The following is a 16,909-nucleotide window of genomic DNA, read 5'->3' on the forward strand; positions in this document are numbered from 1 at the left end:
AACGATATATCCACAGATCATGGTTTCCAAAGAAGAACGTCATTACGTAAAAGACGTGGTTTTCCCCGCAGCGACTGACGCACAAACGTCCAGGCGTCGCGTGATTTACAACAATTGCATCTGGATTATCAGGTTACAGCTAAGAGGAAACGCAAGGTTACATATCCAGATATGATTATCCCATCCCTTCAAATCGATAGACTACAGTGCCGCTTTCCCATCCAAAGACGGTGCGTTTTCTTATGGTACCGCCCCGTGTAAAATTTTTGGCCGAGCTGACACAACAATTTCTGGCAGTAGAACGTTGAAATAGATTTTCTTCTTCCCGTAGATGAACCCGTCATCAGATCATGTCACCTTGTCACAAATACTACGAGTTGTTCTACTTTCCATGCGGAGATAATTTTCCCGATTTTGGTAAGACACAGCGAACACTTCTGAAGATGGATAACTAATCAATGCAGTTGAACCACATTCAAGTAAACCAGGATCTTCCCTTTCAATCATTCTGGTATACACTGAAATGATTGTAAGGAGTATCGAACAACAACATCGACTTCTGCTGTCAGCTGCCTTCACTGAATCTCACAAAGAAATTGGCTTTCACTAATGTGACAATAACGTGCTTGGCTGGAATCGATAGAAATTTCAACCCATCACCCGATGCGGATCACATATGACAGTATAAATGTACAAGATGTCGACTAGATACTGGTGTAGCTTGACAACGGATTGGCTGAGAACTGATCGAAGGTTGATTAAAACCAAGGTGAAGATTGGTTGGGATGTTTCCAACCTGGATACGTTTGCCCATTTGTGTGTAAGCACTGGCGATTTCACATTTCATCTCTCCGAGTAAAAGTAAGACAGCGAACTATCCCTAGGTCTGTTTTACTCAGGTTGAATAAAACTCAAACATAGAAATCCTATGTTTTAATTTTTTTGTAAAATGGCATAAAAGCAGATAGCCTAGTCAAACCGTCTATTGAATATACTTATTTCCGTACTTTCATAGCAAAGCCGAGTCGTCACCGTCACAGCGAGTGTGAGCTCATTAGTATGTATTTCTTGAAGTTATACAATATATCCTCGAGTTTTCTCGAGGGTCTGTGATGACACCCAAATTCACATAACGAAAAATATAACCAACAAGAGTAATACTTATAAAGAGTTAATTTTTAAAATCGCTCAAGAAATCCCGAGAGGGGGGATCAAAGCTGCAGCGACACTATAGGGCCTAATAGTCTTGTATCGAAACGGAGTGTTTTTGCCTTCGGGTTGGGCGAAGGCCAAAAAAATTCCGAACGCCAAAAAACTCCGTTCAGATACTAGACTATGCGTGAAATATGGTAAATTAAAACTTCGCTGTGTGGTCGGAATTTGAAAATGAAATGAGTCCTTAAAGCGACGTTTTTATCTGTATGATGGCATTTTGTATCAACTGTTTCACTGATAAAGCTATTTTATCAACACTGTTGTCTTAGTTGTTTTAATAATATCGTGAAGCATTTAGTCTGAACTTTAGTAGGGTTATATGACTCATATTTCAAAAAATTCTGAAGATCACATTTTCTGAACAGATTTGTATCAGGTGTGTACTGTGTGGGTCACACAATGTTGATAGTTAGACCTTAAAATTAAGGGTTACCAACACCACGCAGTAGTAGTTCTCCTTGCAGAATGTTGTTTAATATCAGTGTTGCATGACAGTCTCGCTTCACTGTCTGCACTGTAATAATCATTCAATGTCTACATACACGACCGACTTAATGACACGGGTTATTAGTTAAAATAATGGGTATTTTTGCATTTCTACCAATCTACCATCAAATAACAAGATAATCCCTAGAAGGGTTTTCAGCTTGATGTAAGTTAAACCCTTGCAAGATCTGGCGAAAGCCATACTCTACCAAACTGAGAGGATAAAGCGCACTACAGCAGATTTTTCCTCCCGAAAACTTTTCTTTTTCACAAATCTTTTTCACAATTCAGGGCAACTATTTTTTCCGAATACCCTCGAGTCTCGGGCCTGAGGTCAGCTATAGAGAAATATACAAAACAACATGTGTGTACAATCACGTCAAACGCAGATATCGTGGTATCACTAACTCAAAAATCTTTCGATGAATTCAAGTTGGGGCCTTACGGATATCGGAGACTGGCATCCGGGATCCCTGTATTTACGAACGTCTCAGAATCCGGTCACGCCGGACCTAGAATGTTTACAGAAATGCACCGCCTGCGTCATGACTTTATCGCTGAATAGATCGGACGTATGAACGGTGCACGGATCAGTAACCGCCCTTTCAAACAGTGGATATTGGATGTCCGGGGATGAAACAGCAAGACATTTCAATCTGTACAAACTGGTATATCGTATTTCCTCCTATAGGAAACTCGAGTGCCATCCCGTGATATCATATTACGCGAAATATACCGATAGAGGGCGTACAACAAAGATATTTTCACACACGCAGTTTATATTTTTTAATCTCGTATAAAGATAAATGATACTGCCGACACCAGGGCTACCTAGGCCCACGAAATAAATTTAATGCACGCCAAAAAAGAAATGGGGACTCCCCTTATGGACAATGAAACAAAGGTGAAAGGTCACTAATATTTACGATAAGACCTGAGTTGTCCTCATCCAGTCATAGACGAAGTGTCAACCGCAGCGACAACAAGCCCGGGCCCCGTATAACCCCGCCGTGAAAAAAACCCCAGCACAGCAGTTCAACAACTCTTCACCACTAGCATCGGGAACCGAACAGGAGCGACCGCGTAAAATATGGCCAACAAACGTCTCGGCGAGGTGTTCGCTAAACACGCTCTCAGCAGACATTTGAAGTGCGATCACGTCGCTCCCGTCCGCTGCGTGTCCGTCGACGGCAACACTGACTGGGCAGAACTTGAGAAAGAAAATCAATGGCTCGCAAGTGAAGTAAGTATTATCAAAACCTTCATGAAAAATTACACAATAGGAATGTTCTGGATCGCTATCTTAGGTACGATCATACAATAATGGGTGAGAAAAGTGTTGCGACTGTTAGTTGAGAAAATGTATTTTGTATTTTCTGAAGTAATTTACGCAAAATGTACAGAAACGATTTATAAATGTCAATGTAAAGCCAAACGGGGTGAGGCTTAACAGCGGGTAAAGTTTACTAATTAATTAATTAATTAATTAATTAATTAATTAATAATTAATTAATTAACCTATTATTAATTAACCTATTAATTAATTAATTAATTAATTAATTAATAATTAATTAATTAATTAATTAATTGGATTTACAAAGATGCTAATATGATTGCAGCTGGTTATAATAATTCTACTCGATTTTTTTTTTTGATTTCTGGCGCTTGTAAGCTGTAGCTTTGACAATAAATATGTGATTTGAAATTCTTAGCCATGTATGTTTTTAAATTTTTTGTCCGTCATCTTCTCTTCCTTATCAAAACCGAAACAAATATGTACACATCAATTTTTGTGCATAAGAGAACTACGAGGGTGATATGCAGTTGTGGCCTTTGCGTTCTGTTCTGCCGCTTGGCGCACCTCAGCAAGCCGTTGGCCCCGCGTGGGTGCCAAGTTTCGTAATGCGTGGCTGACTTAGTACCTTGACCTCACATGTCCAGACTGAGACGAAAGTCCATTGTAAACCCTAGCTCGAATGAGGGCGCTGTTGCTACTGGCAAATGCCAAGGACTTGCGTAAATCCTATAGACTGTTAAAGATGTGACAGCTAAACATTGTGCAGGAAAATGCATTTGCCCTGTAAGAACAGGGCCAAACTAACGGAAAAGCTATGGCATGTGTTGTGATCTCTGTATGTTTCAAAAATTACGCAGTTATAAAACGTACATTATGGGACGATTAAACCGCAGTAAATTCATACCGGGCTCACCAGTAGAATTCTGAGGATATGTCTGCAGCCATACTCCGCAACAAACAAACAACGGTACACCACTTCCATTCACCAATAAAATTTCTTCAAAGTGTACGCATGTTCTGTCGAAAGTGTTGAATGTTAACCGTACACTGTGTTACAGTATTGTCGCCACTCCCCGAATATTTCCATTCCTCGAGATGTTGTGGAGGAACAGTGTCGAGACATAACTATAACGAGTAAGCCAATTCTTCATTTGCTGTTCTACATTTCAGAGTCTAGTTGCCAAGCCGGATCAGCTGATAAAGAGGAGAGCTAAGCAGGGCCTAGTGCTGCTCAACAAGGACTTGAACGATGTCAAAGGATGGATCGCTGACAAGCTAGGCAAGGAAGTGGAGGTTAGTTTCGTTCCAATCAGTGAGTTAAGGGGTCAGATAAAAACGATGATGTTTAGAGAAGAATTCTGAGACTAAGTGTTTTTTAACAATGCAAATCGGAGTGTACAGTCATTGCTAATACTGTTCCAGTGATGTGATATCCTATGGTACCCAGTACTATTGAAGAACAGCTCACAATACGCAGATTATGAATGACCACCACCGGGTCTTAAAATTGCAGGTACATTACTTGTTATCGAGCTTTTTTCTTCTTTGGAATGAAAATAAAATAGCATTTTAATTAGCTCGTCGACCCAGACCTTTACTGAAAACAGCACCTTATAGTTAATACTTAACACTGCTTTCGCGTTAGGACTAACCTCGATCCGACCGTGGACAAATGTTGAATATCTTTACTTGTAAAAATGTACATATACTTTCTCACTTTTTACACACTCCTTCAATTATAATCCTCTCAATTTAATCTTAATCAATCTATCAGAACTAAGTCGGAAAGGAAATGAGAGAGTATTGGAAAAAACGGAATTGTGACTAAAATGTGCACTTTTCGTTCTTAGGTTGAAGGGGTTAAAGGTCGTTTGAACAAGTTCATCGTCGAACCGTACGTCCCACACGACCCGAAAGACGAGTACTACATCTGTGTTTACACGGCCAGAGAAAATGACGTCATCATGTTCCATCGCGAAGGAGGAGTGGACGTCGGTAACATTGACGAGAAGGTAAGCCATGCTGATCATAGTCGAGCTAGTATGCGCCTCAAAGCTAAATGAACTTTTGTTCAAACTTTCCTCGTGCAAAGAAACTTTCAATCATTCTCTTACAAATCAAAAATAAAAATCAGGGGTCACTGAGCAAAGTTTGGTTCCATTGAAAAACATTCCTAACATTTACCTTTATTTGAAATTCAAAATGACTGCCACCCCTGTGTTAACTCTTTAGGGAGACAAGACAATTTTCGAAAAACTAAGACGGTGAAAATCTAGCTTACCCCAAGAGCTTTAAGATGAGCCAAAACAAACGGTGGATTAGAAAAGTATTGGGAAAATACGTTTCCGAAAATCTGTTCCGATGCGAATTCTGCCTTGACAAGCCTGAGAAAGTGAAAGTGTATGGACACACATTGTCAAAGAATAGTTGTATCTGTGTTTTGTGTTTCTGTGATACTGCATGACGTCATCACTTTCCTATCAATGAGAAATCTCGTAAAAGTCGTAGACAAAACGACTCAGTATTAAACACTAAACACAGTTGAAACAACGACTGACATGAAACGTTAAAACGTAAATACGTCGGACATCTTTATGAAATATTTCGATACAGAAGGCTTCTACATTGATTGAAAGATCCCGGACGTATCAAACTGACGTCATTTCCGTTTCCCTTTTAGGCAAATAAGTTATCCGTCAATTTAGACGCAGACGTTAACAAAGAAGATATCAAAGACAAACTTCTGAAAGGTGTTCCGTCGGAAAAAGAAGAGTAAGTCTGCAAAGTGTACTCTGTTAATTTCTGTAAAGGGAAATGGAGCACTTACTTTTGAAGAATAATCAGTTTGTGGACGTGTATTATCTCAGATATTTCTATTATGTCGTCCTTTTGAATACAATCTTTCAGGAAATAGTTGAAGACAGAGAACCATTTTAAAAAGAATATTTTATCAATTTATATATAGTTTAGCAGTTGCAATTGTATATTCACAAACTACTCAACAATGAAAGAACATGTAAAGCAAGATAAGAAAATATTTCCTTTAAACTTACTTAAATTCTCTTCCCCCTTTCTGTAGAATGCTGCTGACTTTCATTGAACTTCTGTACAAAGTGTTCCGCTCGGAGTGTCTTACTTACCTTGAACTCAACCCACTAGGTAAGAAAAAATTAAAGTTATATCATGCCAGTCGCAATTGAAAGTACTCTTTCAATTTTTCACAGATTATTCAACGACAGCCACGTGAAATAAAAAATGATGTGATTATCGGGCATCTCAATTAACGATACTTCTGATTGATTTTTCCAATTGCATTTTAGAATTAAAGTATCAATTATTCCGATGATCTGAAAAATATTAGATACGTTTACTTCAACGCGCGTTTTGACAGGGCTTTCGCTGTCTTATTCTCACAGTGGTGACCAATAAAATCTATCTCGTCGATACGGCGCTCGTCCTAGACGTACTAGCATTTGCTGGTAAACTTCAAGCTAGTGGCAAATCCATCGACAAGAGTAAATTGAGCTTCACAACACCATTCGGACGGGATCTCCTACCAGAGGTAAGAATATTCGCTGTCTTCTTGCCCAGCCGACCAAACCGTTTCCTCATGGTACCAATCAGTAGTATGTAGTAGCTGACAACATTTCTTACCTGCCTCTAAGTACCTAATCTTGAAGTCACCCATCGCCAAAACTCAATACTGAATAAATAAATAATGATTATATTCCGTCGTGTAGAACTTCACCTGTTATGAAACTATTGATTAATCAGCAACAATTATTCCTGAACGTATTAAATGAAAAAAAAAGTGTTTTATGCCAAGTGAAAATGGGAAAGTTCGTTCACCGATATAGCGCATGACTGCTTATGCAAATCATAACTCATAAAAGCGTTCTTTTGAATATTAGGAAGCACGTGCTGCCAAACTGGATCAGCAGGGTCCCGGGGAATTCAAACTCACCCTCTTAAATCCAAAAGGGCGTGTTTGGATGATGGCTGGTGGTGGCGCTTCTTCGCTCTTCATGTGGTGAGTTAATTGTGTTGCAAACGTTTTCAAAAATTTCAGACGAGGTAAACTTGACTTGGTCGCTGAAAGAGGTGATCTAACACCCTATTATTTCGGACAAATGACCACTCTGACTTATCAGCTATGGTCATTTTCAATGTTACATTCGCATACAGCTTCGCGTCTACGCGTATTGTTTCATCCGTTCAGTGAAATTTCAGCTTAAACGGAGAGATCGTCATGGCTCGGCAACTTTCTTGTTGATAAAAAATTTCCTCATCCCAGCATGTTCATAGTTCACCAGTTTTGTAGCTTTCCAATTAAGACTTTGCCAAATAAGCTTTGGTTACTTTGCTTCATTTATATGAAGATGTTTCTACCGCGCTCACTGGTTTCGGTACAGCAGCCATTTTAACAATTTGGATATGCACATTGAAGGGATGTTGGGATATGTTATGTATAGCAACCGACCGGTCGTATAGGTCCCACACTCACAGCCCCAGACGGGACGACCCCACCCTTTAAGCTTATCGTGATATACCGTGTACTAGTCAAGTAAAAAACGACATATCTGAAGTTAAAATAAAAGTTTTTAATCTTCTCAACCAGTGATGCTGTTTGTGATATGCTTGGTGAAGAGCAGCTGGCAAATTACGGACAGTTTTCAGGCAAACCGGTTGCAGGAGAGAGAGGGGAGTTCGCCAAACTAATCATCGATCTCATGACGAAAGAGAAGGTAGAAGGAGGAAAGATGTTCTACATCGCATCCACGGTTGGCCCCGTCGGCAGCGGTAAAGGAAGTTCCGACGTTTTCACAGTGAGTAGAAATAACACTTTACACGTCTTCAAAAAGATATTAACATTTCCTTATAATGGGCGAAACCAAACCATACTGCAAAATGTGACAGTGCCTTGTATAACACCTGGAGGAAACATGGATAAAAAACCTCTTTGTAAGAAAAACAATAGCGCATCAGCCCATCTAGCCTTCTCGGTGTCATCTTGTCAATTTAAGGGATACGTACGTATGTATATATACATACGTACGTACATACATACATACATACATACATACATACATACATACATACATACATACATACATACATACATACATACATACATACATACATACATACATACATACATACATACATACATACATACATACATACATACATACATACATACATACATACATACATACATACATACATACATACATACATACATACATATCAAACAGTTAAATAATTTGCAAGCTTGAAAAATATTTGACCATTTATATCTTACTATCAGGCAGTGGTAGACGTCTTGAAAGAAAACAAAGACAGACTTAAGGAGTACGATGTGAAAATCGCCGTCCAGCAAGGAGTTGTTAGCAAAGACACCGAACGAAAAGAAGCCATACTAAAACTAGGTATGTCGATGTTGTGACGTTATTTAACCGGTGAACGTATAGTCTGTGGTTAATGGAGACCACCCTATCCTGAGTTGTCCAAAGAGGTCAAAGTGAAAACCACAGTATGAAACATATTAAACAGTCTGTTGTTAGCAGATATTATGTCACTCATTTGAAAGTGTCATCAATAATCACCAATGTATTGTAATCTACCCCATCATGCCGCGCCAGTTAATGTAACACTTTTTTTATTTAGAATAATTAACACAAAAATATAGGCCACTCGTGATTATCACCAAAATTCAAATCAAATCTGTATAGATTCATTTGTTTAATACGTTATTATTGGCAATTTCTTGCATACCCATGAATCTTTCTCTAGATTCAAATCTTTAATAACGTTTCAGTATGTTGTTCACATATTTTCTCCTTTCCTCGACAAAAAATGGTCAATAAATATTATTTTTACGTTTCCTCTATCTTTTGGTTGTTTGAATCAGTATCAGTCACTTCTGCTTCTGATTTCTCGACTGTCATCATCCTGTTTCAGAAAAATTTCTGGGCATTCCAATTTACGCGTACGGTCCTGAGAAGACTGGAAAGGATATCCTAAGCGAAGTTTTCAAAATCGACCCAGCAACAGTCTCGAAAAGGACGAGTAAAGTGAGTATGTCCGTTATTTACCGCCTTCATCTATATGAGCCTTTCTTTAAAATTGTTTAAAATTGAACGACAGGTATTTTATCATACAAGTATCGTAAACTCTGACTACCAGGTGAATCATGGGATAGTACATGTCAGATTCTCTAGACTGGAAATCCAACAGATACGATAGAATATGCCAGGAACTTCCGATAAAATGCACGTACAGTAATCCCTCGTCCCAACGACCACCAGTATTACGAATTATCGGTTATAACGTAAGTACAATGTGTCCCCGGGCCAGGCTAGTCTTGATTCGAATTCTCTCATTTGAACGGACACGTTAACACCTTTCTCGGTCCCCAGGCATGGTCGTTAGAGCGAGGGTTTACTCTATGTAGACTTCACCTGTTCCTCATAATTGCAGTCCCTCGCCTAATTGCTTTACGTCAGTGATGTATGACGTATCTTTCTGGATGTCATGTCATGTCATAGCCATGTTTTCCCCTCGTCCTTTGACGTAAATCCCCTTATTGTAGGTGTGAGTAAGAAAGACTTGTAATTTGTCTGATTGAACGTTTTACAGAATGTTGAAAATGGTCATCTCGACAAAGAATATTCCGCTGACGGTCAGAAAGACTGGAAACCAGTCAAAACACTCTTCACTAAAGACACCAAGGTAAGTTTTCATTTTTTTCAAAGCGTGACAATGATGGCATTACAACCATCAAATGATTTTTACATGTTTTAATTTTGTTCAGGGTATTATAATACATGCAAAACTATTAGATCATAATATCGATCAACATATGTACCAACATCATCCTCTACCCACTCTCCCAGAATGCACCTCGAAGACAGTCCCAGAATGCACCTCGAGGACAGACATTCGGACTCTCAAATTTATGCAATAAGTTTCTGGTCTACAGCTAGTTGGGGCTCATTTTGAAGCTTTTGAACTACGCAAATTTTAATCGTCTCAGTTTTGTGAAAATCGAAATTTAATTTTTCCTGGTAAAGTTAACACAGGGATGACAGCCATCTTGTTTTTCTAGAACCAACCTTAGCACGCTGACCCCTGATTTTTGTTCTTGATTTGGTAAAAGCATGGTTGAAAGTTCCATCAAGCTAGAAAAGTTTAAGTCTTTCTATTCCGAGACACGTACTACCTTAGGGTACCTTTGATAAACATTGTTCCCATCAATGGAGGTCGACTGCAATAAAGTAGACAAGTTGTAACTTAAGGACTCAAACTTGATACAATGCCACCGCGGATTTCATCGTATTTTCCATCATTTCAGGCATTTTTAGCCGGAGTACCGCCACCTGTTGTTCAAGACTCCCTCGACGTCGATTTCCTTGGATCAAGAACGACGCCCTCTGTGGCAGCGCTGATACATCCAGACAGGTAACTCTCCAGCTTTTCCAAAATTAAGCTTGAACGCGTCTGTTCATTCATACCTGATATACAATCCACATTTCACATTGTGAGATGCCTTTAACTTGATGCTTCCTTCCAGGATAGAGCTCGAGAACACCTACTTTAAGATGCCAATGTGACTCGCGTACAATATGACACATTTTGCGCTTTGAAAGTACTTCTGAATATATCAATACTTTTGTAACTCCTCTTTCTTCTCAATCTTCTCAATCTTACTGAGTTCTGTGGCTGTGTAGTAACTGTTTACCTTCCAACAGTGGTGTTTTCATATTTAATTCCAATTTATGTTCTTATTTGTTTCATTGTAGCGTCGATTTTGGATGCATTTCTATGCGTCTTGATTTCCGCGAAAAGGTTTTGTACATTTTTTACTGCTGAAGTCATCAAAATTTATTGCAAATGAAGATCCAATTAATAAAAAATGTGGACAGACGAGTAGAACTTCTTCTCGACTGACACCGATATCTATTTGTTTATTTTTCAACAGTGAAGAGTCTGAGTCCAAGTTCAGATGGGGTGAGGGCGTCATTTCAATACCAAGTAAGTTGACAATGGTATCGGAAAATGACGCAAGTTTTGAAGAATATCCAACCCAGCATTGAACCTGACCTCCACTTCGTTAATTCCTGTTAGTTATCCACAGGAATTGTCACGATTATTCTGTTTCGTAGCGTTACCTGTACTGTCATTCTTGGTTGTCAGAAATAACTTCTTGGATGAATCGAAGAAATTGAAATCTAAGAAATAATTACTTTCATGTAAACTAGATATGAAAAAGCATGTCCGTTATACTATAGCCTTCAAACCCAAACTCGTAACCTGCGCTGTATCAATGTCGTCTCTATTTGATTTCAGCTTACAAGAGAATCGACGAGGCCTTGAAGAATCATAGTGATGTTGATGTGCTGGCGCTGTTCGCACCACCGCCATTGGCTTTCAAAGCAACAATGTTCGCTCTGAAGCATCCACAGGTAACATTCCATCAGTAGGATAATTGTTGTTCATGGCGAATAAAATAGAATGGATTTGTTGTGTTGTTTACGTTGTTTACGTTGCTGTTTATGCTGTTGTGTTAATCATATTTTAGTCGTGAGTAACTGTTAATGTGCCTATAATAGGGCCTTTACCCGTCGCTACTGTGGATGTATGGTGACTTCTCTGGCCTGCACGCCCAGCTCTAAGATTTTTCACATACTCCACGCCCCTGTGTAGAGAATACGAGCATGTCGTGTGATTAAGCCAGTTTGCTAGGACAACTTTGAATCTTGGTATTAAAATATACTAGTATGGAACATATATACAAGGCAATTTTATCTCAGTAAATTAGACTCGTCGATTCTAAAACCAGCCGAACCTTTTTCTTAGATTAGTTCAGTGAGATTGATGAAATCACTTGTCATTCGACTTGTTCCTAGATCAAAACCATAATCCTGAATGTTGGAGGCTTATCAGATCTGCAAAGTCGGCAAGTACTCAGCCTTGCAAAACAGAAAGACGTTACTATCATCGGACCGGGATCGGTAAGTCTTAAAAGCATTACATTCTCAGTATCATTCAGTGGTGTCAATAGAAAGAGAAATTAGCGGTTTTCTGTTCCAGTCAGTAACTGATTTCTATGCCGTCACGAAACGCATCTTCGATGATATATGCACTGCAGGCCTCGCAATGTCAGTTCGTTTAGTCTGAGTCAAAAGAATATACTGCACGACCCATTGATGATATTAAGCCAAGCCGCATGGTGAACAGGGGGCCGCCAGAGAATCGTGCGTGTTCTGGTATAGTTCTCGGAAAATTGTTTGTCTGTAATTATTTATGTCACTGTCTTTTGAGAGTTACTGTTCCTCACGTGTGTTATCCGCACTGGTTCATGAACACAATGAGAGAGTGTGACCAACGTTTACCCGTCGTCAGCTTCCAGCTATTTGTGAATGTTTGCATGACTTCCAGTCTATGGGGCGTTTAGACAAATATCATGGCTGATCCGTTTGTTGCTCATAAAACTCTTCATGGCAATGTGAACAATAAAACTAGCCCTCAGGAATGTTTTCTGTTTCTGAAACCAAATTTAAAAAAGTATGGGCATGGCGATTTGGATGATTAATAGCGTTTTCTAAAGTATCATGCATGTTGTTAATTTTTCACAGCTGAAGCATCCAATGCAGGTCGGTGGTATCAAACCAGGATGTTTTCAGTTTGGAAGAATGGGTGGCAATGCAGATAATGTGTTAGCATGCAAGCTGTACCGTCAAGGCAGCGTGGCACTGGTTTCTAGAACAGGTGGTCTGTCTAATATGGTAATTCACGCAGTCAACCATCACACCGATGGCATTTATGAAGCCATTGCAATCGGCGGTGGAAGGTAAGCCATCAGTTGCATGTTATCTAAATCTTGTACATTCACACATTACATTATACCAGTAAATCGATGGCCAAAATACAGATTTGTCGAGATGTAAAAGTAACAGCGCACTACTTGCGATGTAGTAAGGTTGGAACGTACGCCAGCTCTCAGTTGAATAGGAAACCTCATAATGTTTTACATAATAATTTCTACACGCTGTTATAAGTTACTAGCAATATAAAACCATCTACACAACAGGTTTGACCAAATCACGACATCTATCGCTGGTGCATGTATGTCGTGAACTGTTCAAAAACCACGTGGTATATCCGTCTGTTGACATAGTTCAGATTCTTATTGGAATCTTCGCATGTAGTGTTCATGACATAATTTTGTTCTCTGTGAAAATATTTTGCATCGACGATTCTATCAACTGTCACTATTCAGGAAAAGCAAAGCCCGAAAGTTCACTGTATAAAAAATAACTATTGACGATTTTGAACTTTAAGGGTAATGATTCGATGAATGAAAGTTTTCCTCTAAATCATTAATTACCATAAGATATGTTATGGGTTTTTTTAGTTACACTGGTACATCCATGGTTGGCCATGTGCTTGGTTACCAAGACAACCCTGACGTCAAACTTATTGTTGTCATTGGAGAGGTGTGTATGACATAGACCTTGTAAAAATCTTTTTTGCTATGGTCTAAGATTTCGTCTATATGTATGTGTGACAACAGTGGAATATTAAAACCGACTCTTCTGCGAATGTATGGTTTCACAGCCACGCTATTGTGAAGTAATTAATATAAAATACCCAGAGGGCAATAGGCAGTGCATACTGTCACGCCAAATGGTTGAAAATTATGAAATAACCTGAATGAAAGCTCTCAAGATATTTATTTACAATTTGGCAAATCTGCACATACAGATTGGAACAACAGAAGAACAAGATGTTGTCATGGCAATGAAGAAAGGCTTGATAACAAAACCCGTGGTTGCATATTGTGTTGGAACGTGTGCGTCAGCTTTCAAGCAACAGGTATGAACTGAACATGCGCAATTTTGTGCAAATGACAGCAATTTAGTTTTCAGTTCTTGACGGAATAAGTGTGCCGAAACGCATCTCTCACGAACGATTGCTGAACGATTTCATGTACCAAACCAGTGTTTCATAATGTAGTGGAGCTGCTGGCGTCCATCAGGAATTGACTTTACTTGCAGAAAGATAACATTTGCAATTTTTTAAAACCGTCTCACGTACCAAAAAGGGGCGTATATAACATCAAGGCCATCGTCCTAAAGGTTTCAACCGAAGTGTGTTTGTTTTCATGTTTAGCCTGTCCAGTTTGGTCACGGAGGTCTCACCGCTGTCGGCGCTGTTGAAACGGCAACTGTTAAGAACAAAGCATTCAAAGACGCTGGAGCCATTGTACCTGACTGCTATGATGACATTGGGAAATCTCTAAGGTAATAATCATACATGACACTGTCTCCATTCTAACTTACAATCAGTATGGTCTCAGTTGTGTTCTTAGCCAAACCATTCGCCTGTAGAAGCCTGTATGTCACGTACGATACTTAAAAGTTTTCATGTACCAACAATGCATCACTTTCTTCGCGGGTTCTAACATTTCAAAATGAGTATCACTGGTCTCGCCTACAGTTTAAGGTTCCAAGACAAGAAATTGACCTCTTTAATCTAACAATTCTCTGGTGGTTAATAAGCTCAGAACCCCCATACAGAATACATTTTCTGAAAGCCTAGATATAGGGGAAGATTTTGGTAATCACAGTGTCACCATTGTTTACATAACTATCACGCGACAGGTAATTTGCATAACCTTTCAAAAATCGGTTTTCCTATGTTTTGTCTCAATACTTCAAAATATCCGACTCAAACTTGCTGGAATGCAATCTATTACAACGCTCTTCTAAAGTGTGTCTAAGATTTTTATATCTTGCTTAGTTTTTATATGAGCACAATTTTAAAGAAATCAATAGCCGCTCTGGAAGTTTTTCTGGCATAAAAATTGTTCAAGAAGGTTTAAAATAATTCTGAGACACGCTTTGGAAGATCCTTAGGACAGCTTGCACTCACACAAATTTCAGCGACATATCCCAAAGCATTGAAACAAAACATAGGGAAAACCGAGTTTTGAAAGGTTATGCATATTACCTGTCATGTGATAGTTATGTAAACAATGGTGACACTATGGTAACCAAAATGTTCCCCTATATCTAGGCTTTCCGAAAATATATAATTTACGGAGGTTCTGAGCTTAGTAATCACTAGAGAATTGTTAGCTTAAAAAGGTAAATTTCTTGTCTTGGAACCTTAAGCTTATGTCTCCATTTTTTTTTGCTTTCTACGTAGCAAGTGGGTGTGAACTTTCTTATTTTTTAGTCGCTCACATCTAGAACACTGTTTGGACATTGAGTAATGCACTCGTCTCATCTATTTTACAGCGCCGTGTATCAGGAATTGGTACGTAAAGGCACCATCGTACCAAAGCCAGAGGCAAGTCCGCCAAGTCTACCTGCAAAGCAATAGAATGCGTACACGTCCGTACAAAGCACCACATCAGCTCTGCTTTAGAGAATTATTGTAGAGTTTTAGTAGTTTGGCATACGTGCGAGTTTGAACTGAAAGCATTAGTCATAGAGTTTCCTTGAAACTAAGAATCCTGACATGAACGAGTGTTTTTATATTTTTTTTGATAATTTACACTAAAATTGCAAGGAAAATTTCAATGCATTTCCAATCTCGATCGTTACCTAACAACGAGTGACACTCGTCAAGTGATTTCGTTGAAATTAATGAAGTCATTTTCTGTTATTGACTTAAGCTTATGTTCTGTTGACAAGGATGTATGGACTTCAAATTTATATGCTGAAAGATATTTCATCAGACATCGAACTATCATAAGTCCTTGCCAAATACAGGTGCTACGCAACAGAGAGTAGTTAAGTTCGCTTACTTTATACAGCACTAAATTCTAAGTGTGTTTACGTTGCTGAAGGGGAAATTATTAGCACAAATTTGCAAAATCCTTAATCGGGCAAACAAATTAAAAATCTAAGTTGACATCTGGGAAAACTTCTAAAGCTTAAACCTTCAAATTTTCAAAAATCTTAAACTAAACAGTCAATGACCAAACTCAAGAACGATTTAATTGTCTCTAAAATATTGCTTTACAGTAAATGTGTTTTCATGCGTCCCTCTGGACTATTGACGTCAATAATTTTTTTAATGTGTAATTGAATGTATAAATTTTAATGTAACCATTAAATGGTTGTAAATTTTCGGCGTTCATGGCAGTGCTTCCCGAGGCAGTAGAGGTAAAATTGAGGAAATTTAGTGGTCATTGTGACCGGGGGTATTTCCTGAAGATAATGTTTGTTTTGGATAGCATGCTAAACAATAAATGTACCATTCTCCCTCTAAGTTCAAATCTGATCCAACCATGTAATGCTATATTATTTAATATAATAGTATAATATTAGTACAAACGTAATGTAATTGCATCAAAATCTTGTATATTGAATCTATATTAAAATCTATTCATAACTGTTATTTTATCGATTAACAATTTATTAGAAATGTCAAAGCAGCTGATATAAATGAAAGTACTATTTAGACCTGGAGTCATGGAGACTGGAGTTGTGCCCTATTTATTTTTGCAGAAGCTTTATCCATAGTACATATCAACTAGCATTTACAGCTAAAGATTTTTTTGCATTTCATAACGGAAGACTTGTTGAATAAAGCTTTTTAGTTGAAATAAAATAGTTTTTAGAGTTGTTGTGTCGTACGTTTTTGTTTGACTAATGTTGAGAGACGGGATATGAACTGTTGATGAATGTAGTTTATGCATTAATGCAGTAAATGCATTAATTGTAGTTTCAGAGAGAGAGAGAGAGAGAGAGAGAGAGAGAGAGAGAGAGAGAGAGAGAGAGAGAGAGAGAGAGAGAGAGAGAGGGGGGGGAAGAGGGAGACATTAAAAATGATATGAGAAGTTCAGTCGTCGAATTGTCCGAGATAAAAGTCAAGAAAGTTTATAAAAAAGAAAGT

At 38.5% G+C, this 16,909-nt stretch overlaps 2 protein-coding genes across 4 annotated transcripts in view; one reads left to right on the forward strand and one right to left on the reverse strand.

Moving 5' to 3' along the window:
• Positions 1-16,909, reverse strand: part of LOC139152731 (flavin-containing monooxygenase 5-like) — a 31,199-nt gene that overhangs the window by 7,523 nt on the left and 6,767 nt on the right. The gene's annotated exons all lie outside the window — the stretch shown is intronic.
• On the forward strand, positions 42-16,638 carry LOC139152730 (ATP-citrate synthase-like). Of its 2 annotated transcripts, none has more exons than XM_070726043.1 (20): positions 42-820; positions 4,169-4,291; positions 4,849-5,010; positions 5,679-5,770; positions 6,078-6,157; positions 6,415-6,560; positions 6,910-7,028; positions 7,617-7,824; positions 8,307-8,427; positions 8,960-9,072; positions 9,638-9,730; positions 10,353-10,459; positions 10,980-11,032; positions 11,348-11,463; positions 11,908-12,012; positions 12,637-12,851; positions 13,416-13,497; positions 13,766-13,876; positions 14,174-14,304; positions 15,304-16,638. In XM_070726043.1, the coding sequence occupies exons 1-20, from the start codon at positions 689-691 to the stop codon at positions 15,386-15,388; spliced, it is 2,394 nt and encodes a 797-aa protein (XP_070582144.1). In that variant the 5' UTR covers positions 42-688; the 3' UTR covers positions 15,389-16,638. The 2 variants fall into 2 exon arrangements, with proteins under 2 accessions (XP_070582144.1, XP_070582143.1); XM_070726042.1 differs by lacking the exon at positions 42-820 and adding an exon at positions 1,706-2,944.

The sequence above is a fragment of the Ptychodera flava genome, chromosome 16 (genome assembly GCF_041260155.1).
Source record: "Ptychodera flava strain L36383 chromosome 16, AS_Pfla_20210202, whole genome shotgun sequence".
NCBI classification, from domain to species: Eukaryota; Metazoa; Hemichordata; class Enteropneusta; family Ptychoderidae; genus Ptychodera; species Ptychodera flava.